The sequence below is a fragment of the Aaosphaeria arxii genome (genome assembly GCF_010015735.1).
Source record: "Aaosphaeria arxii CBS 175.79 unplaced genomic scaffold BU24scaffold_5, whole genome shotgun sequence".
NCBI classification, from domain to species: Eukaryota; Fungi; Ascomycota; class Dothideomycetes; order Pleosporales; genus Aaosphaeria; species Aaosphaeria arxii.
Window position 1 is genome coordinate 2384490 of NW_022983478.1, and position 15126 is coordinate 2399615.

The window sequence follows — 15126 nt, forward strand, 5'->3', positions numbered from 1 at the left end:
TAAAGAAAAACATGGAATAAAAAGGCACGTAGATTCATTACTAAAGAAAAACATGGAATAAAAAGGCACGTAGATTCATTACTAAAGAAAAACATAGAATAGAAAGGGACGTAGATTCATTACTAAAGAAAAACATAGAATAGAAAGGGACGTATGTTCGTTACCAAAAAAAAAACATGGAATATGAACCATGACGTAGTGGGGAACAATGGTATGATGCACCGGGCTTATAAACGCCAGCTTGGCCGAGAATAATAAAGATCAAGGGCACGGAGCTCCCTATCTAGCTCACTATCCGCCGGGCCTTGTGGAATTAGATCGTGCCGGGGCTGCTGAGGTTCGGATGTGGTGTGGTGCTTCGAGGCGTCGTGATCTGGGAGAAGGTTAGCCAGTCCGACCATCAATTTCTGAGCGTCAATCATAGGATTCTTACCATGTAGTACGGATGTGGGCTGCTCTTCGGGCGTATTCTGGGAAGGATTATAGCTTAGATGCGGGCTCGATGGTCTGGTTGTAGATGCACCATCGACGCCGTCCTGCCTTTGCAATATCGACAGTGTTTGCGACGAATCACGCGAGCCATTGATGCTGGGGTTGTGCCTGGGCGGAAGATAGGTTAGCATGAATTTTGAAAAGTGGAACGTTTCTTCGGAGTGGTCCGAGGTTTTGATGTGACCCACCTCTTGCGTTGGGACGAATGGTTTATATCCTGCTGTTTGGCAGTACGCGAATGCCGAAGGGATGGCCGGCGGAATGGCCAGCACATGCTGCACTGTCTAAGGTTGTAGGAGCAGGTTGTTCATTAGAGTCGGAGCTGGTTTTGCGGCGGATTTGAGTGTTATGAATCGCGGAGGACGAAAGTCGCAGTGTTCGAGTGGGTGCAATTAGAAAGACCAGTGAGCTTAAGTTTAGTCTTGAAAGGATTGCTCGCAGTATGGTGGCCGGTGTGCTCCTTAGCATACACCGTTGTGCGTGGCTGCGCTGCGCCAGGCACACTCACTTATTGTAAGGTGATTCTGCATTCGACGAGTAGACATTATGCTTTCCTGCAGTGTTTTGATCATGGTTGCGATTCTGTTATGTACGTCCTACACTGACCTGCACCACTACAATATCCACCAAGACTACAACATCTGGTCTATGATTCTCTCTGCAGCTTAGAGCTTGAGGCCTATCTAGGTAGGTGGCTTCAACCAAGGAACATCGATCCTGGAGCGAGGAGTATTGTAGAAGAGAACAGGCACGTAGGCTGTGGCGCAGCGATGGCCGCTCGAATGTGGCGCAATGGTCTTGAATCTGTCTAGATGATGGCAGATCATGTTTCTTGTTCCAGCGGTGTTCACCGGGCCGTTCATGGTTCTACCCGTATATGTACCAGGAAACTACTCGCACGAGGTAGGCACAAGGCTAGGCAGCACTGGCAAACCTCCCTTTCCGATCCCGAAATCTTGTCCCTACGAGCGCCTACGAGCAAAGGTGGCGCAATAGTCTGGTAAATCCTCAGTCCTTGAGCTGCTGTCCACTCGTATAAATTTCCCTTGGCAGCTAGTCTGTGCCTTTTTGCGCATGGAAAACCCCCTGTAACCTACATACTGTGTAGAAGAGAACAAATGCACATGGCAGACAGAGTGGGCGGAGCAGGAAGTGAAGAATTCGTCTAATACATCATACCTCGTACATACCGATACATGAGGCCATTAGCCAAAACGTCTTCCGGGAACGGGGGGACCATGACACTTGCATTGGTGCTACGAGGTACGAAGCAAGTTCCAGTCGTGCCATTATTGTTCAGCAGACAGTGTTACATGACGGATCTCGCCAGCTCTCCTTGTAGTTTAGTGCCATGAGCTCGCTAATCTGGGCAGGCGGGGGCGGGGTAGAAGTACTTGTAGTTCCCATGTCCCCCCACGCCCTGAGGGCCTGGACCCACGAGGCAAATGTCCCTTTGATTTTTTTCGATATCCAAGTGTACCTTACCCAACATATGATAATAAAGGGTAATGTCAGTCGCTCAGCAACACTTCTGATTCTCTATATATTTCGATCAAGAGTTATCTACAGTAAAAAGTTGAAAATCTACCCTGCAATACAGGGACGCGTAGCAGGGGTGTAAAAAGAGGCCTTTAAAGGGATATTATATTCTATGATGCGACAGGCTAGGACAAGATCATCAGGGTATCAGCACTGGAAAGTGCAGTCAGACTACACAATATTCAACATCCGCTTCGAATAGAGGGGAATCTCACATTGCCCGACTCGGCCAAGTAGCGCACGAGCCCTAATACAAAATTACTGGCCAAACAGTGAGTGTATGTACATACAAGCCGATGTCTTGTTAGAAATGATGGATTCAAAGTGATTACTCCGCACCTCCCAATCACCTTGATATCCACCACTAATGCTAGATATATTGATCTAGTTCTGATAGGACTGATAGTTGATTCATATTTATACAGATTAACGATTTGTTATGGTAGCATTAGGACCTGATTCCGGTTGCTGGAGTGGTTGAAATCGATAGAAATTAAGGAAGAGCTCTCTAATCATCTCAATTTCGTGGTCGATATTATTGCACAGTATGTGTTAACCTCTTAAATACTGTCGCGTTTAGGCGTCTCTATAGGAGGGAGCATCACAGACACCACCCGCAATTGGTATATAGGCAGGACAAGTAGATATTCGCCTCTGTCGATATGCCTTACAAGGTAAATAGATAGTGCCTTAATCTCTCTTAGCAAGCCTTATTAATCTATCTATGCCCTGCCTATTCCCTTTCCCATACACGTAATCCCCCGAATAGCCTCATCTATCCTGCTACGCCACAATACCCATCTCGGAATCACATGAACTCTGGCCTACTAGTTTACACAGCAGATACCTCGTAACACGTAGGTACGCACGGCAGGTATGAGGCACATAACTATTAGTTCCCAGGGTCCTTCTAGGTAGCCATCCCACCTCTGCCGAGTAGTTCCCCGATCCCAAATGTCTCACAATAGTCCCCATCCTCAATCAGTCGCACTTCATAACGTCTTGACTTTGGTGTGCTATCAGATATACTGATCACAATCCCTTTCTTCCACTCTAATATCTCACACAAGACACGTTAGCAATAGATCTGTTAACCTTGAGCAGTGTCCACTCGTGTAAGAGGAAGAGAATGACGTAGGAACGCAATGAGCCCTTACGACCGTCAAATGCCCACACCTCGGCTCCTTCAGCAAAATGGGCACATAGTTGAGAGCCCACGGGACCTGCGATTTGTGCGTCCATCTTTGGGAATTAGGGGAGTCGCGCTTCGTTGTTGTTTTGGAATACGGATTTGCTTGGAAGCCTCGTCGTTGGGATAGTGAGAAAACAGACTCGGATCAAGGAGGACGTGCGGTGATGCGTGTATAAGTAGAGGTTTCCGGTGAAGCTTACTCTCTCTGACCGGTTGCGAGGCTTAACCACCTTGATTCTCTAATTCCCATGCTTTCAGCCTCGTGAAGATGGCCACCGAGTGTGCTCGCGTGGCGTGTTGTGATTCGATACCTCGACGGAGGGCAAAACTCACGGCAAAAGCGTCGTGCAAGGCATTCAATACGTTTTGCTACGCAGTCAAATCAATATATGGGCTCATTACTGTATGGGCTACTTAAGTATCCGTCATTCATATTGCCAAGGCCTCCTTCCATAAATGGGGTATCTAAGCGCCAGCCTGACGATCTCCACCCTTCCATGAATTGGCCCTCTTTACCTTTTACTTCTTGATGAGACTCTTTTTGACATCTGTCCCTATTATCTATCACTTTCTTTCATACCTTCGTCTATAGATCTACGTTTTGTATCAAACGCAGCCAATCTACTGGTCGTATTCACCAGTTCTCATCATGGATCCAATCTCAACATCAGCTAGTATCATAACCGTTCTAACAGCCGCGACGGGCACATGTAAGTTTCTCTATGACTTGATCCTCGACATCAAAGATGCGCCGAAGGAAATCCAGATTCAAAGGAAAAAGCTGCAGCATCTGCAAGTGAGCATGGAACACCTCTTGAAAGCATCCGCAAGGCTGCCAAAAGGCTACCAGCTCAATTCGACTCACCACGGTATGGTTGCGTTTATGCGAGACATCGAAGAGATACAGGATTATCTAGACAGAAGAGCACAAGCTTCAGCACGAAGAGGGGTCTCCCGTGCAAAAGAAAGCTTTAAATGGTTATTCGATCGTCGACTCAGGAAGTTCTTTGATAATTTGGAACATTACGACTTGATCTTTGGTCAGGCTGTGCGAACTGTCGAATTGTAATGTCGCTCTTGATAAGCTTGAATGGCGATAAGACTGACCAACCCCTAGTTCGATGTTATCTAAAATAATGGAACAAACTAGCCCCGTGGCAAGGCCTTGCTGCGAAGTGAGTTCGGAAACCTGCCGTAAATACGGATCTGCTTTCACCGTTTCTGCGATTCCAACGAAACACGACAAAGCATCTATACATACATTCATTGATTCGTCAAAATTGCATCAAGCACTGAGAAGTTTATCCGAAATGGTCTTTCCAGTAGGTTTATTGCTTAGGTACCGAAATCATGTCAGCATACCAACCGCCCTAAGATTAGAGCTCGAAGGTGGGCCGGCGATATGCAGACGTTGGTCCCCAAAAGGCCAACAGTACTATACCTCCAGTGGCTTTACCATATCACTGGCTGTTCGATTCAGTCGCCTTTTCCATACAAGATTAGCAGTTGTCCTGTTCTTCGTCCACAATTCATCATGCATGGGAGGGTTTACTTTAAAGTGTAACCCATCCATTTCGATTATCTTACCATGGGATCATTCCGCTTTTAAGGCTGTAGAGACGGGAGACATTGACGCAATTAGACAGAGAATCTCGTCAGGAGCACTGAACTTGAATTCTACCAACCCAGGTGGATGTACACTTTTACATGTACGATTAAATCTCCCTACTTTCAGTTGTTAGTTCGATTTTAACATATCAAAGTACGCTGTACGCTTCAATCAAGCAGACATCCTTTTACTGCTCCAAAGCTGCGGAGCAGATGTGAACAAAGCAAATTTTCAAGGCGAGTAAGTTTAGTATCTCGTCATCGATATCATTCGCATCTCACGCAGTACAGAACGCCACTTCATGTGTCCATAAGACGGGGTCGTGATCACGAATGCACGTGCCGACTCTTAGCCTTGGGGGCAGATCTGTGCCAACCTGACAGCAGTGGACGTTCAGCACTCCACACCTTCTACAACAGCATCACTGCATACGTGTTCCAGTACCACCTTGATGACATCGATACCTGGGCACAGGACAGCAATGGCATGACTGTTCTGCATTATTTATCATGGTCCAGGCGTTCACACCCCCAAGAACTGCTACGATGCGATGGGGTAGATAATTTTTCGACGACCCGGCGATCTCCATCTCACGCAACGTCGCAGCTTGCAATCAAAGATCGCCAGGGGAAATCAATGCTACATTACGCCACACGACGTGGTAATCTAGATCTCATCTGTACTCTGCTCCAACGCCCGGACGCTGCTAGTCTCAGTATGCCGGATTACCAGGGGCGTAGCTTACTCCACTACGCCACTGAAAGCAGTCGCACAGAAGTAATTGATGTGTTTCTTACTAGGGGAGTTGACATCAACGTCGTAGATAGCCAAGGCCGAAATGCATTACATCACGCTTGCATGTGGGGAAACGAAATCGCTGTAAAGCATCTGGTTGGACTGGAATTTGCCCATCTGCTCGATGCAGTCGACAATGATGGGAAGACTCCGATCATGGTGGCTAGTCATTACAGATCTCACTCAGTGCTGCAGTATTTGAGCGGGATGCGGCAGGTACCTGCACCTATCGTGGAAAGCGATCTCGTTGGTTTGGCCGATTCTTTTCATTGGAGGAGGTCAATGCTCCAATCGTGGATGAAGTACAGGAACTCGTGCATCGCATGGTCCATGTGTCTCTTGGTCCTGTGTGGACTGCTGTTGTTAGTCATGACGTTTCACGAGCGCGGATGTGAGACTCATATACGGGGTAAGTGAGGCTATTCGGAGATCACGAGTAAGAGGAAAGCCACCAGGAACAGCTCATCTAGGAAGATATATCAGGGTGACCTGGAGAGGTTGAGGCATCATTCATCTATCTCCGGAGGCCTATCGACAATGGCGAATATCGACCTATCCTAACAGGTCACCGGTTGCAGGTCGTGCCTACGATGGCCCCGACTCTACAGGAGTCTTTACGCAACAATAACCACCCAGTATCCTCGTTTGGCAAGAATCAGGTTATCCTACTAGATATAAGAATTAAAAATCCGTATCATCCTTATGTATCTGTCGAAAAATATAGTTCGCTCCTTATAACCGTTTCTGGACAATTTTCCCACCTCTTCTCCTGGTGTTACTTCAGTGTCACCGCACTGACAATCCACCCATCCTCCTCTCCTCCTATCCCAAACCTCCCCCCATACACTCCCCTTTCCCAGCACCCACCGTCATAAGCCACCAAAATAATGTATCTCCCACATACGACCATTGGACTATGAAAACAGGGCTTCCCGTTCGCTCAGCCATACTTAAGCATAGTACCGGCGGACTAGTAGTTGAGTGGGTGACCATCAGCGAATCCCCGCTGTTGTATGTTTTTTATTTTTTTTGCTTCGTTCCAGAGATTGAGATGGGATGGATATGAGTGGTTGTAGGTGGATGGGACATGCTGATGGTGTGGTGGTGGGAGGGTAGATGGGTTGCGAGGTTGGGGGGCTTCAGGGGCGATGTGGGGTATGGGGTAATGGGAATCACGGGGACAAATTTGGTCAATGATTTATTCGCGTTCTCTAATGTCTACTTAATCAAATCATCATTCTTTGTAACTTATCCTTTCCCCGACATGAACACGGGCACTGCACGAACCCTACAAGAAGCCACACCTAACTCCAGTGAAGTATTAACGCTGACCCTTAACAAACTTCAGAGAACACTGAGGCTAGATTCGGATATGATTTGCATTACCAAAAGATATCATTCTGATGCAGTACAACCTATCAGCTTAGTACACTAGGAGATGCGTAGAATAGGCCTATACCTCTAGATTTAAGTATACTAGTCAGTTTAGAGTTAGCAGAAGAGATATACAATAAAGTTAGAGAGATTGTAGATATAGTACTTATTAGTTTTGTAATATAGTAGTATAGTATAGGATAAGGTGCTGTTTAGAATCAACTAACTGCACAGGGGGATTGTTACTAAGACGTGAACAGTACAGGCGGGATGGACAACACCTCCAGATTAGCCAAGATCTGCTGTTTGAGAAATATGACGCATGTGAGCCAGTATTCTTGGAACCATGGCTGGGTAGAGAACAGATCAGCATGGATTTTAAGTAGCGTAATGTGTATCGTAAGAGTAGTCTGTATGTTGTTATTAAGTGACTGTAGCGAAGAGGGTAGAGGTTTTAACATGGCATGCCTCTGCCACATTGCAGCCGGGTCTGACCGTAGGATAGGACGAGTCTGGAGGAATATGCTGAACGTCTTGTAATTTTTTGGTATCGACTTTTCCGCGGCCGAAGAATTTCGCTTTGAAGATGTCCCCGTCCTGTATAAATAATACGGATGTATATGCAAATTCTGGCTTTGTAGTGATAGACCTGAAAATTTGAGTAGTTTGTAAATTTAGATCATAATGTCTTCCAGTAATGATGAGGTAACCAAGATGAGTCTCGCCCTGCTACTAGATAGTCGAAGGGAATCTTGACGCAGTAACCCTCAAGACGCTTCCATTGTCTTCGCGATTCCGCGACTTACAAACGAGAGTAACTACCCGTTTCGCATTCATTGCAGGACACTTTGTTTAGGATATTCATGCATTTACTCTATCTACACTCAGCGACATGAATCCGAACGCTCTTACCGCTAGGCTTCCGTGGGCGGTTGCTGCCTTGAATTACTGACATGCAGATGTGATCTCTATAGCCATGCCAAAATTATACTATAGCGCCAAGAATGAAATACGGCCGTCCGAAGAAAAGGCTCAGTATCATATAGTAGCGATATAATATCATTCTTCGTCTCTACAGTACCACACAGGGTACACGGTTCCTGGTCTGCGTCTATACTAACCCATCTACACGCCTCTTCACATCTAGGCATACATGCAAACATGGAATTGATCTCTGTTGCTACCAGGAACCTAACCATTACGTTCATTGACGCGGGCAATAGTTAGAGAGCTGTTGTCCCTATGGGAGTCCTCGTGAAGCGTCGCCGTCGATACGAGTGTTGCTCATGGTTGTGGCTATGTCATTCGATCGTTGTTAGCACTCAACTACTGATGCTCGGTGGATGGGATATGCTAATTGTGGTGGGAGGTTTGGGTCTTCAGGGCGGTTCGAGGGGATGGCGGTTTGTGGGGTAATGAGGATACAGAGAGGATCTGGCTAATGATTTGTTCGTGGTTTCTGATGTCTTCAATTCAAATTTTTATCTTTCTCACATAGGTACGGTTTACAACTACACAAGAAGCTCCACCCGACTCCATCAGTAAAACATCAACACTGACACTCAACGAGCTTCGCTCAAAGAATATTGAGGTCGGCCCCGGACACAAAGCGCCTCTGCAGAGGCATTGTCGCATATGGGGTAACCTGTAAGCTTTGTGGGGTTAAAGACGCGCGAAACTTGCCTGCTGCTTGGAAGAAAAGTGCACTGGTCGGTTCCGAGAAGGTGGAAAAGCTGGGCGATGGATTTGTAGAGGTCGTGGATATAGTGTCGATTGGCTTTGCGATGTATGACTGTGTGGCACGGGATGATATGCTATTTGGTATAACATTGTGACTACACGGGGGAGGGGGGGTTGGGATTGCGACGTGAACAATAACTGCGACATGGACAACACCTTTGGGTTAACTAAGATCTGCTCTTTGAAGAATGTTGTGATAAATGACTGATAATTCTTGAATTTGTATGTAGGTGTGGGTGACTGGAAAGATTCATTGAGATGTGTGTGTATGTACGTATATGCTATATGCTTCGTTCGTTGCGTCGTGTATGTAGATTCTAGATGCTAGGGAGATTTCGTTGTCGTTTAATGTGGTTTTCGTTCGTTGCGTCGCGTCTCCTCACCAAAGGCTCGATTTGATTCTATTTGGGTGGAAGGGGCAGGTTCAGTCTAATGTCGTGGAGACCGAGACATTGGATGCCCAATCTAGGAGACTCAAACGCACCTCATCAACACGCCGAACAAGCCGCCCTCCTCCCCTTCCACAGCAACAACTCCACCTTACTCCTCCTCCTCTTCCCACTCCTCCTACTCCTGACCCCGTTCCCCCTCCCAGCCTCCCTCTCACACTCCTCCCTCATCCTCTTAATCGCCTCCGTCATCCCCACCCTCTCCCTCCACGGCACCTCCCCACTAACAAGAAACCACTCGATAAACTCCCCGTCCCTGAGCCCGCCACCCCACACACTGCGTCGCGCAATGCTCCGCGCAACCGCCCGCATCCACTCCTCCTGCCTCCCGAACGCGAGCCACAGGTCCCGCACGTCGTCGGCGGACAATTCGGTCCCGTACACCATGCCCATGAGCTTCGCTGCCAGCGTCTGCGCGCCGGCGGAGAGATGCAGGATCTCGCATGCGCGGAGCGCGAGGATGCAGTGGTGGAGGGTCGGGGTGGCGGGGAGGACGTTCCAGGGGGCGTTGGTGCACATGAGGCCTTTGAGGTGGTTGAAGAGGAGGGTGAGGGCGGGGATGTCGATTTCCGTTGTCGTTGTTGCTGGGGAAGAGGATGGTGATGTTGGTGATGATGATGGTGGCGATGATTGCGGGAACAGTGTGAGGGTTTTTGCGCCGGTGGAAGGGTCCGTGGTTAGGGATTTGGAGAGCAGGGTTGAGGGCAGGTAGAGGTGGAGCAGCCGTTCTGGCATCTTCATGGGGAGGAGATGGGGTTTGGAGGTCGGGTGGTGCAGCGTGATGGTGACATTTGGGCCGCGCATGTACGATAGTCGTACGGACTGTGGTGGTGGTGGAGGCAAGCTGGGTACGAGTGCCGACGGGGGGAATTGTGGGATCGAGGTTGTATGTTTTTCGTGCATGTTTGGACGTGGTGATCTATCTTGTCGATGTTGGGATTAAAGATACATGGTTTATAAATAGATGCTGGCCGTGATGTGCGGCGATCCTGCGATGTTAAGTTATACCCAGAGCTTGGGGAACATTGTGAAGTGGGTCGAACAATGTGTTGTTTTTTCGCTTCGATAGTAGAGGCCGTGCGGCCAATGACGTTTCGTGTAGAGTTCTAGATCCTCACGTGGATCGATTGGCGAATACGGAATGGGATGCTTAGCATGAAACTTGTTTGTATGTGGTATCAATAGACGTAGTCATGAGCTTAAATGCGAGTTTTGAGACAGGTGGTGACATGTTCAAAATGGAACAAAGAATATTCTTGAATTCTCCCAGCTCTATCGTGTGTGGCTTTTGCCTTTGGGGTATCTTTTTCGAGCAGTTTTTTGTTGTGGACTCTTCGCATCTATTAAGTACTCCAGCTTAATTCGTAGCCATAAACAGTTCTTCGTAGAAGTTCGTCCTATACTCGTAAGCCACCACGCCATGGTTTGACGGACAATACTTACACCAGGGTCCTCCTCAAACATGACTTTGTCCATAACTTTTTCGAATGTCTTGGTGACGGCGAACCCAGCTTCCTTTGCAAGATCAAAGAATGCCAAATCCTTTTCCAGCAGCCAAGGGCGGTAGGGAGTAAAGAAGACGTATGCTCGCGACTGTGGCGACTTCTTCAAAGTCAACTGCACAGTCTTGACGAGTTTTGCATGCTCAGAATGATTGAAAAGCAGGTCGGCGAGAATCAAGACGTCGAATCCAGCTGGATCGGTGATGTGGCTCGTCAATGGATCAACGGGAGCGCCCCATAGGTAGCCCTCGGCGACAATAGCCTTGGGGCTGGGGAGAAGGTTGCAATGATCGATATTGTATCGTAGGTTATCGATAAGATCAGCATCGGGGTAGTCCGTGACCACGACCTGAGCAGCGCCATTGAGGGTGCAGACAAGACTTGGTAATCCGGCTCCAGCTCCTAATTCGAGAATTGTTTTCCCTCTGACGAGTTCGTCTGAACGTTCTTCTAGGTAGTGAGAGATGGTCCGCCCGGCGTTCCACAGGAAATGGCCCTGCAGCAGTCAGTCTCTTGGTCGCGAAGTACCCCGCACAGACACCAACAGGAAAGTTTCAAAATAGGCAGATCGGTCGAAAATAAACTCAATATATTGATGTGAAACGGTTCGTCGGAATATCTAGATTGATTCCATTTCCTAGTTGTGTAGGAGAGTGTTTCATGACCTTACCCAAAGTGGATTGTGACCAACGAGCCTGATATTCAGGTCTTTTCCAGACAGCAGTTGGTGGGATGCGAAGGTGGCTTCCTTCTCTGGCTGATAGTAGTCATCGGGCTCCTTGAACAGATCGACCCCTTCGTCCCCTGAGTCGGAAGCCATTTTTAGTTTATTGAAACGTCGTAGAAGATAAGGTTGTACATTCGTTTCAGAAATCAAAGTATGTGGAAGCCAGTGAAAAACGATGGTCACGTGGTTGAGCCGAAAGTGGCTGGAGTGTGGCTTCCAACTCTGGATCAGCCAATGACGCAAACGAGGCCGGGAAGTCTACTTTACTTGGACGTCGACGTCTCACTCGCTTCCCATCCCATCCCATCCTCGGATACCCACACCCACTCATGCCACTAACCACCAACCCGCACGTCGAGACCAACAGAACAACGTCCACAATACGACCAAACGAGGACAACAACGTGGGTGTTTGTGTTACCATTACCATGATGGACTCGCTTGCCGCCTGAGAAATTGACTTTCCCCACGCGTTCTAGGGCTTCGACGGACAAGGCGGACGCAGGGTCACACCCCAGGACAGGGTCTGACTTAGCACACGGTACCTATACCTACCTACTGGTATTGCCAATTAATTATTGCCGAGGCCTCATACAAAGAATTCCTCTGTTCGTTTGGAGAGGAAAGGGACTGGAAAGAAGCGGTACAGTCTCTTTGTGTAGAGGAATCGCATCATTGCACGCCTTCCTTTTGCGGGCAAAAAGTATCTTGGACTCGACTCTTCGGAATTCTACTGCAAGGAACTTTACACCGAACACCAAAAAGGAATTCCGCGATCGCACTACGAGTCACGAGGAATCTTCGTCTTCTCTTCTTCTACAGACTACCGTACAGTACATACACAGTACGGAACAAAGTTGTTTAATCAGGCCAAACGACGGTAGATCGTCTGGTCCGGCGTTCGAGACCCTAGCGCGACTGCCCAGTAAGAAACGCCCACTGGCTACAGAACACAACTGGCCTTAGCCGAACACAGTAATGAAACTTGCTCACTTTCAACGCCGCCCGTAACGACCTCTCACCATCTCACCACCCACCACTCACTCGAGTCACTCCTCACCACCACCACTCACAGTCTCACAGACTCACCACCCAGTCCAGGTCCTGTCCGGTCTCCTCTCCAGGTCCTCTCGCCAACCTCTCGCCAATCCACCGTCGTATCCGCCCATTAGTTATACTCTTGACCTGATTCATCTTGTCCACCTCTGCCACCGCCTAACCTACACGGTACACCAAAGGTACTCACTGCCTCATCAAATTCCCATCCTGAGCCAACAGCCGGTTACACCCGCCAATCATCCCAATTCTCCCCACGTGCAGTCATCCTCAACCGTAACATCGATTACCATACAGTTATACACATTCCCAGTGTCCAACCCACGACTGCTCGACTACTACCCCTTCCAGAACCGCCAGGACCGCCAGGACGACAAGGACCGTCAGGACTCCAGTTTTTTTAATCCCTTCGGCAACTATCCCTCTGCGCTCGCTGCTCGCTTCTGTATCGCCCCCCGCCGTCCGGCACTGTAGATTAATCTGCTCTTTCCTGCTCATCTCCTGCCTCACATTCATCCATCATTCTCCATTCCGACCAACCAAACCTACTGCGGTTTGCATTACGATCGCTCTCTGCCTGCAACAAGCTCTCGGTTTCTTTCCAGTATCCGGGTCCTTCCAACCAAGCCACCACGGGACCCTGGGACCGTCCGTGCTACCGCTGCCCGCACAGCAAACTCCCCGCAGTGTGGCTACACGTGCGCTTGGGTGATTGTCTTTGATCTTGTTTGTTCGTACTCCAATTCACAGGGACTGCATTACCCTTAGTTCCACGCGAAGCGGATGATTAGTTGCGGATTCTGATAAGAGTCCCGGCAGTCATCTCTCGAGTCCCAAGATGTGGGCTGAAATCAACAATGAGCGGAAAAAGGTGGCATGGTAAGCGTCTCTCCTAATCTCTCGGCCGTGTAGCGCATTATCTTCTCAAATTCAGATAAATGCAACGGCACACCTCCCTCGAGCATTCCATTCTAACATAGCACAGTGGCCCCTGTATCCGAGGTCATCGCTCATCAAAGTGTGACCACCGTGATCGAGTCTTGCTCGAGGTCAGAAAACCAGGCCGGCCGCTCAGCACTTGTCCACATCCAACAGGGTCATGTAGCTGTGATCGTGTAGTTATCAACTATACAATCCCCAAGAGTATGTTTCCTACTTTTCGTTTAAAACATGACACTCTAATACAATTACAGCTTCGGAATGTGCCTGTCCATCAGGACGGAAACAGACTGTAGCTTCTGCTTCGGGATCGAGTGCGCGGGTGCAGAAGAACAGGAGGCGAAAGTCTACGGTTACGAGTGCGCTTGCGTCAGTCTCAATAGAGAAGGCCATCAAAGCAAATCAAGAAGCCGAGACTGACTCTTCATCGTTCGTGACTAGTACACCCACCAACGCCTCCTTTGCGCCATCAGAAAGAAGCATCAGTAACGCGGCATCGCCACCTTCAAGTGCTAGTTCCACACCGCGTCTCCAGCCGTCGCCATCACGGAAAGAAAGCCACGGCTCAGATATACGACTTCCGGACGCGCCTGCATCGTCAGAGTCACCCCAAGTCTCTTCCTGTTGCAAACCAAAACCGGCGCCCTCCACCAATGCTGTCGTGCAACAGCAGGGTGGCGGTGGCTGTTGTAGTGGTACAGCGAACAAAATACAAGAGGCCCCAAAACCGGCCATAGAAAAGAAGTCATGCTGCTCTGGATCCACCCAACCAACGCAGCAAGATGCCTTCATCCAGCCCGTTGCTCAGCCAAATTTCGGTCAGCAATTCAACCAATACCCTCAATTCCCACACCAGGGCCAATACCAGACGCCACCTTTCGGAGGCATACATCAAAGTTTTGGCTTTAACATGTCCACAAACATGGGGATGCCAGTTCCTTATGGGTTTAATACGCCTATTTACAACCACATGGCATTCCAGCAGCATGCGCCGTCGATGCCAATGGCTCAAACAGTCGAGCACAATTGCCAATGTGGAGATTCATGTAGCTGTTTCGGCTGTGCAGCACACCCGCATAATGCGACAATGACCGAGTATCTTCGCACCATGCATCAGTATATGAATACTGGAGGGTTTGGGTCGTTCCCAGCCCCAACCTACGATCTCCCCACCTATCCACACCAACCAGGTTTCGGCGCAGAAGCAAACCAGTCCATGGCATTCAACAGTACTCCACACCCCCAACCCTTCTCACCACTTCCGAGCGGACATCTGCCTTTTGATGGGAACATTTCTTCCATGATGGGCGTACCGAACGCCCCCGTCGACTTGGCCAATCCCTGGGCTCAACAAAGCAGCTCCACCCCACTCCAGACACCACCAGTTGCCGGCTCACAGTACGACATGCAACCAAAGCCCCAAGAACCGTGCCCTCCGATGAAGACCGAAGATTCGACCTCAAGCCCGGCGTTCCTCGATAGTCCCAGCGAGGGTAAGGATGAAGAGACGCCAACACTTTCGCCATCGTCATACTTCTGGCAAGAGCTTGTCCTGCCCGGGTGCGACGATGCAACAGGGACATGCCAATGTGGCGATGGGTGCGAGTGCGTTGGCTGCTTGACACATGGAGGACACAACGGGGTGCCGCTAGAAGACCCCATTGCAACCACCGGCGCGGAAGACTTCTCAAACTTCCTCATGTCATAAGGAC

General features: G+C 48.9%; 6 protein-coding genes across 6 annotated transcripts; 2 read left to right on the forward strand and 4 right to left on the reverse strand.

Annotated features, from left to right (window-relative positions):
- Positions 1-227: 227 nt before the first annotated feature.
- Positions 228-873, reverse strand: BU24DRAFT_451906 (uncharacterized protein; the record flags this gene model as incomplete). The annotated part of the gene is made up of 3 exons (XM_033531152.1): positions 681-873; positions 434-600; positions 228-373 (listed from the first exon to the last, which is right to left on the reverse strand). Exons 1-3 carry the CDS (start codon positions 764-766, stop codon positions 228-230), a joined length of 399 nt encoding a protein of 132 aa, XP_033383337.1. The 5' UTR covers positions 767-873.
- Positions 874-3632: 2759 nt separating this feature from the next.
- On the forward strand, positions 3633-6341 carry BU24DRAFT_493482 (ankyrin). The gene is made up of 4 exons (XM_033533968.1): positions 3633-4288; positions 4341-4932; positions 4987-5072; positions 5123-6341. The coding sequence occupies exons 1-4, from the start codon at positions 3873-3875 to the stop codon at positions 6042-6044; spliced, it is 2016 nt and encodes a 671-aa protein (XP_033383338.1). The 5' UTR covers positions 3633-3872; the 3' UTR covers positions 6045-6341.
- A 905-nt stretch (positions 6342-7246) lies between these two features.
- BU24DRAFT_410686 (uncharacterized protein) lies at positions 7247-7838 on the reverse strand (the record flags this gene model as incomplete). Its single annotated transcript, XM_033526005.1, has 2 exons — positions 7247-7650; positions 7808-7838. 2 exons carry the CDS (start codon positions 7836-7838, stop codon positions 7247-7249), a joined length of 435 nt encoding a protein of 144 aa, XP_033383339.1.
- Positions 7839-9229: 1391 nt separating this feature from the next.
- Positions 9230-10093, reverse strand: BU24DRAFT_463727 (uncharacterized protein; the record flags this gene model as incomplete). Its single annotated transcript, XM_033532160.1, has 1 exon — positions 9230-10093. The coding sequence occupies one exon, from the start codon at positions 10091-10093 to the stop codon at positions 9230-9232; it is 864 nt and encodes a 287-aa protein (XP_033383340.1).
- A 145-nt stretch (positions 10094-10238) lies between these two features.
- On the reverse strand, positions 10239-11605 carry BU24DRAFT_423922 (uncharacterized protein). Its single transcript, XM_033528372.1, has 3 exons — positions 11363-11605; positions 10634-11188; positions 10239-10587 (listed from the first exon to the last, which is right to left on the reverse strand). Exons 1-3 carry the CDS (start codon positions 11510-11512, stop codon positions 10534-10536), a joined length of 759 nt encoding a protein of 252 aa, XP_033383341.1. The 5' UTR covers positions 11513-11605; the 3' UTR covers positions 10239-10533.
- Positions 11606-13313: 1708 nt separating this feature from the next.
- BU24DRAFT_434103 (uncharacterized protein) lies at positions 13314-15122 on the forward strand (the record flags this gene model as incomplete). Its single annotated transcript, XM_033530011.1, has 4 exons — positions 13314-13354; positions 13461-13618; positions 13669-14027; positions 14085-15122. 4 exons carry the CDS (start codon positions 13314-13316, stop codon positions 15120-15122), a joined length of 1596 nt encoding a protein of 531 aa, XP_033383342.1.
- Positions 15123-15126: the final 4 nt, after the last annotated feature.